Source organism: Ischnura elegans, chromosome 7, assembly GCF_921293095.1.
Source record: "Ischnura elegans chromosome 7, ioIscEleg1.1, whole genome shotgun sequence".
In the NCBI taxonomy this organism is placed as follows: Eukaryota; Metazoa; Arthropoda; class Insecta; order Odonata; family Coenagrionidae; genus Ischnura; species Ischnura elegans.
Window position 1 is genome coordinate 72,613,190 of NC_060252.1, and position 17,642 is coordinate 72,630,831.

At 39.1% G+C, this 17,642-nt stretch overlaps 1 protein-coding gene across 4 annotated transcripts in view; it reads left to right on the top strand.

Moving 5' to 3' along the window:
• Positions 1–17,642, top strand: part of LOC124162929 (teneurin-a) — a 998,878-nt gene that overhangs the window by 110,365 nt on the left and 870,871 nt on the right. For 2 of the 4 annotated variants that reach the window (XM_046539670.1, XM_046539672.1), the window contains exon 5: positions 10,469–10,525. The exons of 1 other annotated variant lie outside the window; for it this stretch is intronic. In XM_046539670.1, coding sequence (XP_046395626.1) covers positions 10,469–10,525 — 57 coding nt within the window. Of the gene's footprint in view, positions 1–10,468; positions 10,526–14,872; positions 16,220–17,642 lie in introns of those variants that run through there. One more of the 4 variants, XM_046539675.1, reaches the window with a different exon arrangement.

The window sequence follows — 17,642 nt, forward strand, 5'->3', positions numbered from 1 at the left end:
TTATTTATATTTTTATATTAATAACTTTCACATCAAAATTGAGTTGGTACCTATATTTCGTAGACTAATTGTTGCATGTAGTTTTTATTCTCTAATATGAGAATATCGTTTGCCAGTCTGTATAAAGTCATCAAAAAGTTACGCATACTAAAAGATGATACTTCAACATTCATGCGATGGCAAAAATTGCCAACTTCTCATGAAGGCAATCAGCCGATAAAGCTTGAGCATACAAAGTATGCTGTTAGAAAGGCTAAGAAAATTCAGAAACATGCCTTAAGGAATGCATTAGTTAGTAGGCTACACTACAAGTCAATTAAGCTATTAGTAGGTTTTAACGGCGTGGTGGAGTATGGTAACGTAGGGAAGAGTGGAGAGAAACCCGGCGTTGACATTAGCCTACACTTACCAAAAGGCGCCAAGGGGACCTCGGCTTAACGTCCCATCCGACGGGTAGAGAGCTACGCTTGAAGTGCCCTACTCAAGGCACTAAAGCAGGGATCGGGTAGCCTAAGAAAAATTTCTGCCACCGATGGGATTTGAACCCGGTTGGAATCTGTGGGGAGCCAGCACTTTTAGTCACCACGCCAACCCGATCCCCACCTTTCCTCCGCCATCTTGTTCTTTTTCCCGCGCATCCTCTAATTTCTAATCTTCTCTCCCGCCTATAATGAGCTGGACCCAACACCCGGGCGATGCGGTTGCTGAAGTGGTGTTCTAGGCTACCGGCTAACCTACGTAGAGGAAGCTCCAGTAATTCCCAAAGAGTAAACATAAAGCTCAGGCTTCACTTTATTAAAAACCCCTAATGGTACAAAGAAAAGACAAAATTTTTTATGTCCTCTACGTTTACTAAATACTCACCGTGGTTTCAACTGGCTTTTCATTATGACGAGCCTTCAAGAACAGGGTCTTCGCATGCTTTAAAAGTGTATCAAAAGAGAGTCATTATTTTTTGGGACCATAGCTTTGGCCTGTCAGATGAGGATTTTCAATTAAACCATTTTCAAAATACTTAATAATAATCCCTTTCACATTTGGAAATCTTTTTCACTCTATTACGGCTTCATTACACTGTAAAATGTGAAATTGTGAGTCAAAACCTGAAATGTCAAAACCTTGAAAAGATTTCTTTGAACATTGTGAAAAATTATATTAATAATGTTGGTTTTATATCTTTAGATCAAATTAGTGTCACATCGCAAGGAAAATTTATTTCTTTTTTATGAACCTGGGGTTTCGTCAAATCAATGGAGAGTGAAACGAATCTTGGCTATGAAAATTATTTAGAGTGAATCGCGGAAGTAGCATGGAATTTAGTCTCATGGCCATCACCGTAAAATTATGGGAATATTTTATCCCCTTGAGTGGCTATTTCATTCTTCTCTTGCCGTTCTTCCTTTTTCGCAATATTGGCGTTTCTGTCCTTTTGGTATCCATGGGCAGTGGCGAAGCGAGGGGGATTTTGGGGGATAACCCCCCCCCCCAGAGATTAGAGAAAATTTTTATAAAAATATTTTAATGTGACAAATTTAGTAACTAATATTAAGGGTCGCATGACTCGGACACAGCCTTAAAACTCTCCAATTTGAACGATTTATCTTAAACATTTTCTGGGGGAGGGCTCCCGCACCTCCTGCTTACCCCACTGGGTATTCCATAACCCCCATGCAACCAATTATTAGTTGCGCGTTAAAACTCCCCTAGCCTTAATTCCTATCTGCGCCCCTGTCCATGGAATTCATCAGAATTACTTGTTTTGTGTCCAGATATTTGGTGGCCCGTCTCTGCGTAACTGTGAAATGCCTCATTCATTTCTTGTATGGGTGAGTGTATTCCACTTTGTTTCGTTTTCGACTCCAATTCCGATTCTTTCAAACCGATACTCGATTTCGATTTCCTCAATTTCTATTCATACTAACAGGTAGTATATTGATTTGTCAGTAGCTTACCTGTCATAAAAAATTAAGAATCGAAGGGAATAAAATAATGAAGACAATTAAGTGGCCCAAAAAGTACACTTTATTAAAATGGAGAATAAGTGCTATAGAAATATATCGTCAACTTTAATATACTAAAAAAAATAATAAACATAATAACCTTTTCCGGACATGAACTTTTAACTTTGTAATGAAGAGTGCAAAATTGCTCAGGTGTGTAGCGACCTTTTATATCCCAAGCTTTTAGTTCATTTTTGTACACTATATATTTATCTTCCTGGAATCGATGTAATCGGAATCGACTTTAGGCGATCGATTTCTCAATTCCGATTACGCGACCAAGAATCGTTGGAATCGACTCATCCCTAATTTTTTTCATAAGAACTTCTAAGTTAAGCAGCCCTTCAAAACCATGACCTTCGCTCACACCCCACTTGTTTTCTGTTTCTTGTTATCGGACTTCATTCATTTGTTCGCCCAAACTGTTCCCCCTCCCACTACCCTCACGCCACTTCCATATATACCTCCTCTTACCTTATCTCTTGGTATAAATACTGATAGAGTCCTTGTGGAACGAATATTACAAAAGAGGATCCTCAAGCTGGCGTCTAAATGTGTTGTCACCCACCGCGCATTTAAATGAGTTTACATAAGTCGCCACCCGCGTCGCTGACGGATAAAATTGATCCGAAAATGTTACTGGGAAAAGAGCTATAACTAGCATTTTTTAGCTTAAATTTGTATTCATGATGATGTGATATATCAAATGAATTAAGGCGCAACGCTATTCCTCGCAATTACAAACATTATACTGTATTAGAAAAAAATTGGATCGCATTGCATTCAACACCACGCCGCGTGCATAATTGAAAACCGATTAATGCGACCAAATAAAGCAACAGAAATTACCATTCTATGAATTAAAATTGGGCTTCCTCTATGCAGTCCCTTTGGCTTGTTGTATCACCTTGAAAATGGTGCAGTGAATGGCATGGCAATATCATGGAAAACATGTCGAAACCGAGGTCGGTAGTTGAGCTATGTATTAAAGTGTGCAAATTACAATTAGTAGTTTTTATCAAGGGTGTTTTGGCACGTACAAAACTGTTTGGGGCCTAATTTTTATTAGTTTCTCACATGAGAATGCCCAAGTTAAGCAGGCCTTCATCTTTATTGCTCTGTATTTTATTCTTGGCTCTCTCAGCTTCCCTCCCAACCAGAAAAATTTCCCGGAAATGCCTCAGCGGTAAATCCGATTAAAAGCTCTGAGCCAAGCAATACCGAGCCACTCTGCATCTCTCTTTAAAAAAACCGAAAAAGTAAAATAAAACGAAAATAATGAAAGGTACCCGATTAAATCTCCGCCCAACAACTCAGCTTAGATTTGTTGTCCCAGCTTAAAATTTCAGTGGTTTCCCGCGCTAAAACGACGGGCGACGTCATTATATTCTGTCTATGCTGAAAAATATGTGTTTCTTTGAAGCTTATGAAAATTCATTGCCTGGAGTAGAGTGGTTTTGTATCACATTACTAATTACATAATCGAAGTTAATAAGAACGAGGTGTGTGATAATTGAAATTCATGGCAGGATGAGGCTAATTAGAGTATTTGAACATGTTTTTTTTTAACCAGCACAGGTAGCATAGGTGGTATGTAGCTCTAAAACTGTTCAACAAGTAATTACTGAACCCTCAGCAGCTACAATAGACGTGCGGTAGTAGGAGCTAAGGCACCAGAACCTTTCCTGTGAGAGAATTCAGGTAAAATTAGGTGCGTTTAGTAATAGCTTTGACTGAGTTCGGTTGATTGTTGTCACAGGCTCGCCGACGTAGACTTTTTCATGCATGTTAAATTTCATCCCCTATACTCCTTCTATTACCATTTAATATTTTTTTGTATTATGGTATTTGGAGGCGATCGACAGCTGAGGTCATTTGCGCCATGAGGGATGGGTAAGGAGGGACGGATGGAGAGAATCCCGGCGTCAGCATTAGCGTCCTCTTAACGAAGGTGACAAGGGGACCACGGCTTAACGTCCCATCCGACGGACGGAGTGTTGCGCTTGAAATTTTGTCCTCAAAACAGTCAAGTAGGGATCGGGCAGTCTGAAAATTCTCTGCAACCGCCGGGATTTGAACCTGATCCCACGGAGTGGGAAGCTAACACTCTAGCCACCACACCAACCTGTTCCCCTTTTTTCCTTAAAATTCCTCAATGATTTCCAAGTTAAATTTATGGGCGTTAAGATTTTGATGTCGTGATTAAGGGACACAATTCATATTAGTGATGGCGTTGATGGCTCTGGAGCGTTCCTTCTGGAGCGTAGTGATACTTTTAAACAAGGCTACGCGGAGTAACGCCGCATAAACATCAGATCCAATTTGGACACAGTTGATATTAAGCCCGTCTTGCATTTGCTATATGGCATGTTTGGATTCCAGTGTGATCCACCGAAGACGGTAGGGGTACTGGCATTGATGGGTATATCAGTTCGTCGCCGTCGTGAGTTTACGCAAAATTGTAATTCAGTGTTTTATTCTGCTAAATAACTACAAATTTAGATGCCTTGCATAGGTTTTTCAAACTTATGAATAAATTCAACCCACGAACAAGGTTTCGGAACGTATCTTGTTCCTATGTCGAGGACTAAGTGAACCAAAACAGGGTAGTTTCCTTCATCAAAGGAAAAGAAGGGCATTGATTGCGATTCATTACCCACCATTAGGGTTTTCATGACTTACAAATTATTTGGTTTTAGAAATACCGGTTTAAACATGTGGCAATGGTCAATTTTAGCCTCATTTGAAAAAGGCCAGATTGGCGGCCATGCGATGCCACTCTACGTGACGCCACAGGGACCTAGTTTCTACACGAGAGGATAGGACCTTTACATCGTCTGACATTACCAATGCATGCATGAGTCACAGAGCTCATAGAAACATCTTTTAATAATCACCTATTAAAATTGTCTAAGGTCGGAAAGGTTCCTTCGTTTGGTAAGGTAGTAATAATCCATATTTAAGCCAAGCGCTACCTCCTAGCAGCCTGCGTCGTATTAGCGCTCAAGCCTCGCCTCAAGGTCACCTCACAGGGTGGCAGCGGGTTCCCATCATTCCTACTTAGCCGTCGCGTTTTCGCGCGCTTGAAATTTTTCACTTTTCGTTTAATCAAGAAAAATAGATATCGTCATTCGAAAATCTAAGAGCGTGATATGCGTACTCCTGGAGAAATAATCTTTCGATTTAGGCAATAAAAATAATAGGAAACCACCCTATTTTTCAAGAAATAACTTAAAAACCCTTTTTCTCTCGGAAACTCCTTAATGATCCCACCTCTTTCACTTCAACCTCCTCGGTGTCCCCCGCCCCTAATGTCTGCCTTGCACCTGCCGTGCCTCGCTGCGCAGTCTTCGGCTTCCATGCGGCTTTATCAGCCCGGAAGGCTCTTTCGCCGCAAAGAAGAAAGGCTGACAAGCGTAGGAGTGTGGGTGGGCTTCAACACTTATCTGTTTGCCGTGGGCTTATTGATGCGGCTGTGGGAAGAGGTGCGTGGTGGTGGGGAGGGGGTGACTGCTGACTGCTCTTTAAGGGGAAAGACAAAAGATTGGAGTGAAGGTGTTAAAGGGTTGCTGGAGACGTTAGAAGGAGGACGGTACGCTTACGCCCCCATCGCATCGCGCGTAGACGGGGGTGACTCCTTGAGTAACTGCTGCGAGAATAGCCTCATTTTAAACCGGCGTTTTCACTTTTTCGATGCATATCATTTTAACCCGTTCGCCTCTTAATTTTTCACGGAAATTTCAAACCTAAATGTCTTTAATATTTTTCCTAGGGTTTATATTTACGCATTATTTTATAGAAAATGAAATTTTGTGTCAAGATGCATAGAATTTTTATGGGATAATTTTAGTTGTTTTTTTTCACGCATAATATTTAGTTTTAAGATAATATTCATTCAATAAACAATTTTCAAATGCAACATCAACAACAATGACGCTACCGACAGTTGGCCTGCTCTTTAGCATAAGGAAAATCGTATTAAAATGGTGAATCGCCGTCTATTTACCCGAATGGATGAAAATATAAAGTATTACCGTGTGATTTTAACTTGTAGGTGAGAAATAAATTCTATTAGTATCAATTTTTTGTTATAACTGCTATATTTCCTAACTAAATTTGATGAAACTAACTATATCTTATTAACCTATGTTTGTTTTGTTGTTGAGGATATTGGTATTATCACAGCAGTGACATCCACATCGAAAATATCCTGGAATTGCTCACAAATTATTAAAGCAGTCAATATTCAACATTACTCAGGTATGATGCATTGCTGTCTCCGGAAGCAAAAGCATTCGAAGTCATGAGTTGTGCAGAACATCCGGCAACAGGGCGAACTGGTGACCAATCGGAGCGTTTGGCTCAAAAAACGTATTTTAACAATAGTGATTTTTTGATCTGAACATCATTGTAACTAGGGTCCCTTCTGGCATCAGCTACCCAAGGTTAAAATTTCGTGACACAGCATTTCACCACCGTGTAAATACTACGGAGTGAGCTGCGTTCTCTCAATGTTCCCATCTTATCTTCTTCATGCTCCCTCCGTTCTATCAAACTGCCCTCATCCCCCTTCTATCTTTCGTCCGTTCCTTACGCTTTCCTTCCTGGCAGACGGGAGAGGAAGAGTGTTTTACGTGTCGGGGGAAGGCGGAGAACGAGGGGGTAGTAGTTTCCAAGTGAATGAGGAGGGAGGTGTCGAGGAATTGGAATTGCATTGCGAGGCCAAGGCACCCCTCGTTCGCTGTCGTAATTAACTTATGCGCGGAACCCTCGCACAACCTTGTTGTCCTCAGACGGAAGTTCTGAATCCGAGACGGGGCTCACAACGGAGTCGAAAATAGGCGGGAAAGTAGCAATCTTCAGCTGCAAACTACGCTTGCCTTCTGCGAGCGTCGGAATGTGAATAATAATAAATTAGTGAAGAAAAAAGTTGAAATTTTCCGTCATTGCAAAATTTTATCCCAAGCTAGGTTCCGATGTTACTTCAACAACTTCATGGTACTATATGGTACAATGTTGTGCCTTGAAAATGATATAGTAACATCGAAACAAAGGTGGGAATAAAAGTTTATAGCCGTGAAAAATTGCAAGTGTTTCCTTCAATATGGAAAAATTCCTATCCATTACGCTTAGTTCTTCTGATTTATTTATAATGCATTAAATGACCGTATTCGTTCCATCGAATTTTATGAAACCAGAAACATTTCATCTATTTGTGTTAAAAAATAGCATATCATATTCACCGATTCTCATTTCTCTTTCCCTTTTTGGTAAGTGTGAGTTTGATTAAGATACTTGAAGTTTAAAAGACGAGAAAAATCGCTATCTATGTTCCGCATGAATACTTTTTCTCTACTATGGTTGCGACAATAGGTTTAACTATCACTTCTTTTTCTATTTTGTGGCTCAAAAATGTAAAGCCGCTAACGTTAGACTGTGCTGCACAAAGTTTTGTGTCCCTACATGAATATTTGGTTAAATAATCGACTCGAGTGATAATTTGTTAGAGAACTGCCGAACTTTCTCTTATAAATGTAATTCAGTCTCCATCCTTAGAAGAATACATCGGCTTGAGTCTTAATTATGTCAAAATACTTCCTTGGCCAATTAGTAGCGATGTATGGTAAAATTGATAAAAGTTAAATAGCCTTGATACATGTGGACTATATTTATGGTTGAGAGGCTAGTGTAACGTCAATTTATATCACATCTTGTATCAAAATTATTATATTTGAGCGAACGAATTCTCAATTTTGGATTAAGTTTAACACTATCGGACATATTTAATATTATAATTGAATATATTCTCCTTTGCTAGGTATGAAAATAACTCTCACTCCCATGCTACGTTTGTTATGTCATCAATGATATTTAGTGAATAAAAAACTTAATAATACTGTTTTGACCGCTCTATCAGTCGCATTATCAGGAAATGTGTACATTAAGGGTCTATACATTGGTAAAACTAATTTACGATTGTATTGCGCATTTTAAACTATTTCTATCATTGTATGTGAGCTTTAATAGGAATTATGTAACTATCTTTCCTTCTTAACAGCTTATAATTAGTTTTAGATTGAAAACATTCGCATAGCTATAATTTTGGATCTTATAAATATTTTTTCGCGCTTTTTATACCTGATAATAGTATTGAGTAATCTGCAGCAGTACGTTTTGAAAGAACTTTTAGGCCCAACATGTCAAAAGACATTTCTTTAACTAACCTGAAAACTGTAATTTAGGGGAACAGCAATGTTTTCTTTTTCACTTTCGAAGACAAAAATAGTCCCCATAGTTTCATATAAAGTTAATTTCCAGCCTTCAATTAGAGTGATAGGGTCAATCAGATTCATGGAAAATGATCTTGTATTATTCCTCATCCCCTCGGTGGGACAAATTGAAACATCCATTAGTATATGTTGGCGGGATGGCGTTTACCATGTTTTTCGCTACATGCATGCATGTCTGGCAATTAGCCCCTGCGAGTTTCAAATACATTCGACAAATAAAGTGCCTTTTTAAGTCCTCAGTAAAATTAGAAAATTCCCTCTGCCGCGCCATTCAAAATGAATAAACGGGCCCAAAAAAATATTCCACAAGAGAGATACATGATGGCGAGAACAAAAGCTGCGTTCAATTAAATCAATTCCCGAGTATTTATTTATTAGGGTCGGGCAACACTGGCTGCGGCCATTTTCCCCAAACCATGGCGGTGAGCAAGTCCTCGTCTTTTTTTAAAATCCCTCCAACCAAAGCAATCTTAATTAAGGCAGTCATTTGCTTGAAACTTGTTCATGTCAATTCTCTACGTCTGCTGTGGTAATCTCATTTTTTTTACTAATAAAGCATATTGCATAAATGACAATATCAGGCCTTAGTATCAGTATGTGAAACCTTTCCAATATGGAGAACAAAAGAATAAAAGTTTGTTATGTTGACTAGTATATTTAAATAGGCGCAACCCGGTTTTCATGATATAGTCACCCACTGTGGTAGTTTTATCATTATTAGTTGCATAACAACAGAATCAATTTGTATCTCTAGTATGCTAGAACGACCTATTTTCTAAGCAAAATTTTTAAAGAAAAATATAGAATGAATTAAAGATAGAAATCAAAAATCTACAAAATACTCGATCTCACATCTACTCGATCAGTATAATCAAACTTAGACCGATTTTTGGCAATATCTTGCTGTTATTTGAACTTAACCTTTCTATGAAAGAAGAAATATTAGCAGTATGAGAGTATTTTTTAGAGTTGTGTATTTCATCCTTCTATTTATCTTATCCTTTTCTAAAAACTTTTGCCTAGAAAGAGGTCGTTCTGACTCACTAGGGAATCAAAATTTCATCTGCTGATATGTATTTCACTACGACTAAAGTGACTCATTTGGTAAATTCGATCCAAGGTTAATATGAACCCATACACTGTCATAGCTAAAGAGAACTTTTTTTAAAATGAGATTTAAGATTTAGAATAAATTTCATAAGATTATATTAAAAGCTACGGAGTAAAATGCCAATGCATATCTCTTACAAATGATCCATTACATTCAATAGGAGTGTGGTTTTACGCATTGCATGTAATGCTATCATCATTGTTTCTATTTTCAGTTAGTATAGAGTTTGGAGTTATCGAGGAAATTCATGATTTTCATTACCAATATCTCTATAATATCATCAGAGCAATAAAAAAATCTTAAGGAACTTCCATGAAATGTGACTAAAGTTCTATTGAATATATCCAGGTGAAATAGGAATCTAATGAAGTTGATAGTGGGTGAATTTACTTTGTGGAAGTTATACTATAAGAAGAAGTACAAAGTGCCTTTATTGTTACTATTACGAGATAAGCATCACTCGCATAATTCGTAGTAACACTGCAGGGGAATAATAGGGCATTGCGCTCGCTGGTCAGATTTTTCTTTCGAAGCCAGAGAAGGATAAGCTGAGAGAAATGAAAGTTACCTGCGGTTAGCCTTCGATGGGAGATTTCTTACTCGATCGGTATAACTAAAACATATTCACCTTGGTATATCTGGGGAATAATCCATCTCATGTTCATTATTTTCCTTTTAAAAATAATTATTTTATTTTATTCATGCACTTATTAGTTTTTTCTGGAAGTTTGTTGATTTTCAGGCAATTTTCCGTGTGAAATTCTCAGGACCCATAAAAGTGGTTGATCTACATAAATAAATCATGAAAATGATTATAGTTTTAAGACACCAATAAATAACCGAGACCAATTTCTAGCTCTTTGTAGTGATCTGCTGGCTTTTGCATAGTGAATCTTTCAACTAATATGTAACTATGATCTCTATCGCTTTGTTAGATGACTTTGGAGTGCCTTTCTGCTCGCTGTATGTGCTGCTCGATGTCTTAAATTGTCCTTTTGTTTGCGAATCTTCAACCATGCAGGAGGTTAACTTAAGAAAAATTTTCTTGTGTCTCATTCTCCAATCAGGAGGACTTGCGGGGTCACGTGACACGATACGAATCCTGGGAACTCACAATGATATAAGTAAGTACATTTGTTACACGGCTGTATGCACATTAGTTAATTTTCACTTTCGTTCTCGGGATATATTTTTTAAATTACAAGTCGTATGTTTGAGTCTTTCTTAGGTTCATAGTAATCTGTGTTCATAGCCAATGGTGGTGACTTTTTCGATTTTGTTCCAAGACGTTTCTGGAAGTATGAATCCACCATTGAGACCGTTTCCATTCCTGACTATTGATGCCGTCTGCTTATCTACCGATTCGGTCGATGGATTTTTCTTCCTCGTAGGAAAATCCACTAGGATTGGTAGAAAATTAATTGCATATGTATGCTTCGTTTCGCTAATAGTAGGGCCTCCTTCGCTTCTATAGCGTTGGGGTGTTTTTCCCTCGTCCCCTTTATTCCGCTCCTATCCCCTCCCAGAGGCGTCGGCGGGCTCCCATCGCGGCGGCGCCTCTATCCTTTTTCCTACCTCTCCAGCCCCTCCCCGGGTGATCGGGCGTATAAGCCACGGGCTTGGTTCCTGGCCCCGGTGCGTTGTACCCTTAAGAGGGTTCACCTAGAACCCTCATAGTCTCTGATGCCGTCTGCTACCCTTAAATAGTAGAAAGAATGGCCGACTCGGGACTTATCCTTAAATCAAAATAAACCTACGTAAATTGAACTAGTTAAATGGTTACGATTACGATCGAAATCTGGTAAAAAGATGACAAAATAAAATCGCTTTGCACTTTCCACACAATTATTAATGTTTTGCGACGTTTTAATACTTTACGATTGTTTGAATGTTAAAAAAAATGTGTGGAAAATGCTAAGTAATTTTACTTTATTTTATCATGCATAACTTCCACAAAATTAATTAACCAACCATCAACCTCAATGGTAAAAAGATAATGCGTTAGTGACAGACATGCTATGTTGACCAACAAAATTTCTTTTAATACGCTCTTCTCCGGCATGTTCTGATGAAATATGACTTGAGGATAAGCCTCGAGTCGGAGCTCAAAACTTTGGGTGAATAGGAGTTTTTAACCCGGTGGGAATCCCGAGAGAAGTTTAATATTTGAAGAGAATGATTGAATGGAGACATTTTTTCCGTCGCAAGTTATCTTTCCTGGGAATGGAAAACTTATTGAACTTTTTTAGCAAAATGCGACTCCGTTCATGAATGAACAACAGCATTGAAGCTCAAAGGGAACGTCTAGCTCGAGATAAATGAATGCGAGTGATGCCTAACGTGCGTTCTGAGAGGCAGGTACGCATTCTGTATAGAAGAAAAATAGAGGCATGGCAATAAGCTAGGTTAGAGTATTACGTCGGGCAGATTATGAATATAATGCCGACGCTGGGAGATGGGACCGTGAGCGGAAGCGAGATTGAAGTAGGTAAATTTTAACGATTGCTCCTTAATCCGATAAAAAGATGATGCTTTAATGACATACTTGCTATTTTAATTAACAAATTTCCTTGAAAAACGCTCTTCTCTGGTAAATTCCATGCGCATGAAAATAGTCCTCACAGTGAAGCTTCCGGAGGAAAAAAGGGCTGGAATTACGGCGTCCAATTAAAAATGCTAGCGAAAAGAACCTCTAAAATTATCGTTATTAAGGGTGATCAGAATGCTTTTAATCTCGGGAAACTCGTTCTTAGTTTTATTCTGCACGTATTAAAGAGGTCTCTATCCTCCACTACCGTATTTTAAGCATGTAGTTAGCATTTTTTCCACGAAAATTTGTAAAAGTGCTGAATGAATAGCATTTATGGTCTCAAACGCATTAAGTGGATCCGCATTATTTCCATACATTCTTACAAACTTTTTCATATTATTAGCTTATATTCGACTATTTTTCACATTTGACACGATGCATTTAATGCAAAAAGTTTCCAAAAAAGGTCAATTGAGGTCCCTAGGAGCCAAGGGTTACAAGTGGAATTTATATAATTATAGAGATAAGGACATAAAATGGTTGGTGGGGTACACAATATTTTTGTGGCTTGCATGTACTGTGATATCCTCTGCCAGATGATGGCTCTGTAAGCTGAAACGCGTCGTATGCATAAAAATTACTGGGGAAAAGAGAAGCTACGTTTTATTTCAACAAAATACTTTTATCTATTCAAGTATTTCCACCCAAATACATGGCTGTTGTCACCTCCTTCTGCGAAATAGCTATGACCCGCTGCTTGCCTTTTCTCATTCGTAAATCTTTACGAGGTGCTGAATGCATGTAAAAAAAATCCGCTGGACGAAAGTGAATTTATCTACTTAAACAAAAGAGGCACTTGCTAGGGTGCGTGACTCAACGACCCGCACGCAATTGATGAGTGCTTATGGCGGTCACGCTGCGGGCGAGTGAAGTAAGTGATTTCAAGCCGGCGCCACCGCCACTACAGTCCCTCCCTTATCTTAATGAAGACGTCTGTTCCTCTTCGTCCCGTCTGGATTTACCATCCCGAACTTTTCACGTACATTTCCCTTTCCATGCTAAGAACAGAGACTTCATTGGGGAAGTAACAGTTCGCTTACATGCAGAGAATGCAGGGACTATGCAACAAGTAATGTCACTACAACGTATCGCAAAAAGATAAGTAAGAGTTAGATTGTGTCAGTCTAATTGATAGAAATTGATAAAATAGATGGTTTAAAGCGTAACTTTGTGGAAGCGATTCATTATGAAAAATTAAAAAAAAAAAGTTCTACTGAATTGAATGAAACATGTGAAAGCATGAAGTTTCTTCTTTTTCATTTTTTTTCTATAAATTGATCCATGAAACTGACTAGTCATTTAAAAAAAGTTTTCACATGCCCTGCGCATCTTCTTTTCATCTTTTATGAGTATCGACCGCGAATATATGATGTAGCGAAAATTACCGAAACGGAAGAAAAATTGAAATTTGTCATAACTGCGTTATTAGCCTGAAAATAAATGAAAACTGCTCAGTAATTTCTAGTTATTTCAGAATTATATCAAAAAAAGTTTGAAATGATGGCTAAGACGCGATTCAAGAATGTTTTAGGGCAAAACGGGAGAGTTCACTGGTACCCGAAGTCTCATTTCCTCAAAAGATAAGGGTTGATGGAAGTCATTGTTAACAGATTTTTTCACTTAGAAAAATATTCACTTGTAATGTTGGATACGATCTGGGAATAACAATGAATTATGACGTTTTTGTTGTTAGTTTCTTTACAGTTTATTACTAGATCCTTATGACATTTTGATGATTACAAGTTTTTGACGCTCTAATAAAACATTTTTAAAATATTAGTTGAGTGCAGTAACTGGTATTGCGCTTTTAATTTAAATTACCTCGTAAAATATGCCACGATTTTTACTTTTCATACTCATCGCTGCTTGTGAATCATCCAATGGAGACAAAAAGTGGTAGTCAAATTTCATGGGGGCTTTGAATGATTCATCATTAGTTCGTAGCATATACTTGGTGAAAGTGTTCCTTCCTAAGGCAATATTTCAAGGTGAATTGATAATTGATAATTCTTCATTTTCTGTAGTATGTAGGAAGCGTTTTAAAAACAAAAGGCATGGTGTATAATCATATAAAAAAGATACGCCAAAGGGGTAAATTTCTCTTGGGGCATAATTTGAATCAATTAATTCTGTGTTCGTTTTGTATTACAAAGGATGCGATTATTCAAAGGAGTGATTTCACAATGGTTTCCTGGGGTACATGTGGTGTCAGAGACCGTGCTCTCATGGAAACGAAATCGTGCGTCTCAGTGACGCAAACTTTCCTTCCATCCATTCCAGTCACGTCGGGATTCTTTTCATTTAATTCATTTGATTGCTCACCTTTTCCCCGAGATTGAATAGTCAACTTATTATTGTCAGGGATGTGCCTTTTTCCAGCGGTGCGATGTTTTTTTATTTTATCTCCACGGCGAGTATGATGACTTTATAGTCAGCCGACTCGCATACCAAACGCGCCAGTATGTCGTCTCTTCTTTGTGTTTGCATGGCGCGCTATCATACGCCCATGCCGCTACTCCCTGTGTTCCAGACCCGGCCCATCCCACCCCATATAATCAACATCCTTGCCCGACCGTCCCAGCGGCCCCGCAACAGACTCCCATAATCTCCAACCCACTCTGAAACAACCCTCCCCTCCCCTCTACTCATACCCCTCTCACTTTCTGCCCATTGGCCCTCATTGAAGGGAACCCACACTCGTAATTGAGTCCTTGGCTGAAGGGCACATTGTGTGTGTGTGTTCAATGATGACAAGAGCGGGACCTCACCAGACGCTCCCGAACAGTGCCCCATATGCAGTGGTCCCGCGCGCTGCCAAGTCTAAAAGCACCGGGTTCCCCTCTCCTCCTCTGACCGCCTTCTTAGTTCACTGAGCCCGGAGTGAGCCTTGGTCGCCTGATCCACCAGCTCTTTTTCTAAGGGCGGGAAGACAATTGTGGTTCCCCTTGGTTGATTTTAGTCGAGCAGGAGTCTGCATCCCGCTCAGTGTAGCGCGTGGTCGTGACTCGTTTGTTTCGCGGGGAGTTTTGACGTGGAGAGTCGTGCCAGGATTGCAGGAGAATCGCGTGTGTTCGAATTTCTCGTTGACTTTTACAACACCCACGGAGATATTCTAAATTTGATTGAGACTTCTACCGTCTAACGTGCACTCGTATGACTACAGGAATTTTACAAGTGTCCATATTCCCTTCATGACGTATGCTTCAGGCGCGGAGATATTCTTTTGCGAGGCATCTCCAGTAATCACAGTTCTGTCCCACTGAGGGACTCTGGGCGTGTTAATGTGCAGAGCCGTGTCAGGTCTATAGGAGCGTCACAAGTGTTTGAATATTCACCGTGACTTTTGCGGCACCCGCGGAGATAGGCTGAAGATGACTGAGCTGTCTTCTACTGTCTGCCGTGCACAGGTATGACTGCAGGAGTGTTACGAGTGTCGATTTCCCTTCATGACCTTTGATTACAGCCGTGTAGATATTCTAATGTTGTGACATCTCCAGCCATCAAGGTTCTGTCCCAGTGAGACCTCCCTGCAAGTGCTTCCAAATTATCGCTTTTCATCGCTTTATGTTGCAAAATCTTTTCGCCTTCCGTGAACCGAGTGAATCTCTCTCGTAATTGAGTGTTTTCGTCGTCGTTGGACTAAAGAGGAAACTACCCCGTCAGTGTTACGCGATGATTTTCGGTGTTTGTTAGAAACAGGGAGTGATTGGCAAGTCACCCGTCAGTGATACGTGACAATGTAAAGTGTTCAAAACAGGGTATGGTTGGTGACCTTATTTTACGTATTTACATTTTCAAAGGCGTTCAAGTTACTCTCATCCAGCAAGAAAGAAGTGAAGATTTGGCACATCATCTTCGTAACAGCAACTTCTCTACTAGGATAGACATTTTGTCATTCGGCGTCTAAGGCACGAAGATCTTGCTCCTCTCAAGGGGATCCGATGCTGTGGAATATAGTCCTTTCAACTTCGTCGATCGGACAATAGGCAAGGGAAAGAGGCGTCTGGTGAAGTTTCATCTTGGATCGTACAGACGGACCCACGATTTATACTCACTGACTACCTCTTGAAAGGATTGCTTGCACAGTGCTTTTTTTTCCTTTTCGTCTGGAGCTCGGGGATTTGCATAAAAATATTTCAGTCTTCTTTCTTCGATATTCAGCCATGATGCTATGGTGGGATCCATATAGTGCGCTGTAATCACAGCTGTTTCACCTGCAGCAACTGAGGTATTTATTACATTATAATTTTCTTTAACCTACTTTATTGATTCAATCTTATCCTCTGGACGCTCAGGTTTTCTTCGGCCCATAATTCCGCCTCCAAAGCTGGTATTCTGTTTGTGAGTGCTGTGAGCTATGTAGCAGAATAATATTCCTCTTTCGATTTCAACATCAAAAAACATCATTAAAGTAAATGCGATGGTGGTTGGCGTAACATGGTGAAACTCCTTCATGATGCACAAAGGCTCAAGGCGTATCATCATCTGGCCAGAAGATGATACGCTGTATCGAAACCGGTCGCAAATATATATTTTATTTTGTGAAACAGCGAAGTCTTTTCTTAACCTTTGTGCATCATTAAAGTAGCTCGCATTTGAAATATTTAGTCAGACAGTTATTAGTTGTTGCTAGCGAACTCCAGTAAATTTTTAAATCAAATTTTATTAATGTCTAACACAGCGAGGTGGTTAAAGAAAAAACAAAGGATATAATATTATTTTTGTTCGCTCGAATTATTTTAGTTCTGTGAATTCATGCCATGCTCTTAGCCGTTTAATTGATATAATATTGTCATAGGGTTTTCATTTTGAATACTTAATGTGTTAAGAAGTATATTGGATAAGTAGATATCTTCCTGTTAGAAAGAAATCGTCGGCATAATGTTAAGCCATGTAAGTACTTCTGTGTTTATGAATTGCTGCGCCCATGAAAAATGATGGTCGAAATTTTCAACTTTGTTTATGGAGCATCATGAGGGCCAAATTCCTGCCGTACTTGTGGCAAATGGAAGTGCTCGCTGATTAAAGCAAGTATTACTATACGTGTCACTAATGATGCTTTCGGATATACGAGTGAGAAAATGTTGAGGCTAGTTTCTCATGTCGCAACTCAATTCGTAACAAACTGACGCTTCGTCAAATCTCTGAAAACTTTGAGATAACCTCGTTCCTACCTTTACACCTGTGCCAATCAAGTGATTGGGAAAGGCCTATTAAAAATCTCCTCTTGATAACCTCGATGTCCCATGCCTGAAGAGAGTTGAAGACTGTATCAGACCAGTAGTATGAATTAAGAGTTGATGATGGTTACTTCCAAAAATGTAATTACAGATCTAATTTAATGTAGTCCTAAGTTAAAACCAAATATAATGAATTATTGGTTTTTATTTCTACCTCAGTAATATTTTATCCATATACTTCAATAGATCCCTTTACCTGTGCCATTTTTTTGAGCTATGAATGGGATTAGAATATTTATGGATTCTGTTTTTAATCACTTGTATCGCAAGTTGTAAACGAATAATACGTCACGAAAATAGAGTAAATGCGACAACTAGAACGGACCTACCTGCAGCATACGTATTCAAAAAATAGGAATTTCGTGTTTTTTAAGTACCCTTGAACTCCCATCAAATCTTTGCTTCGACGTC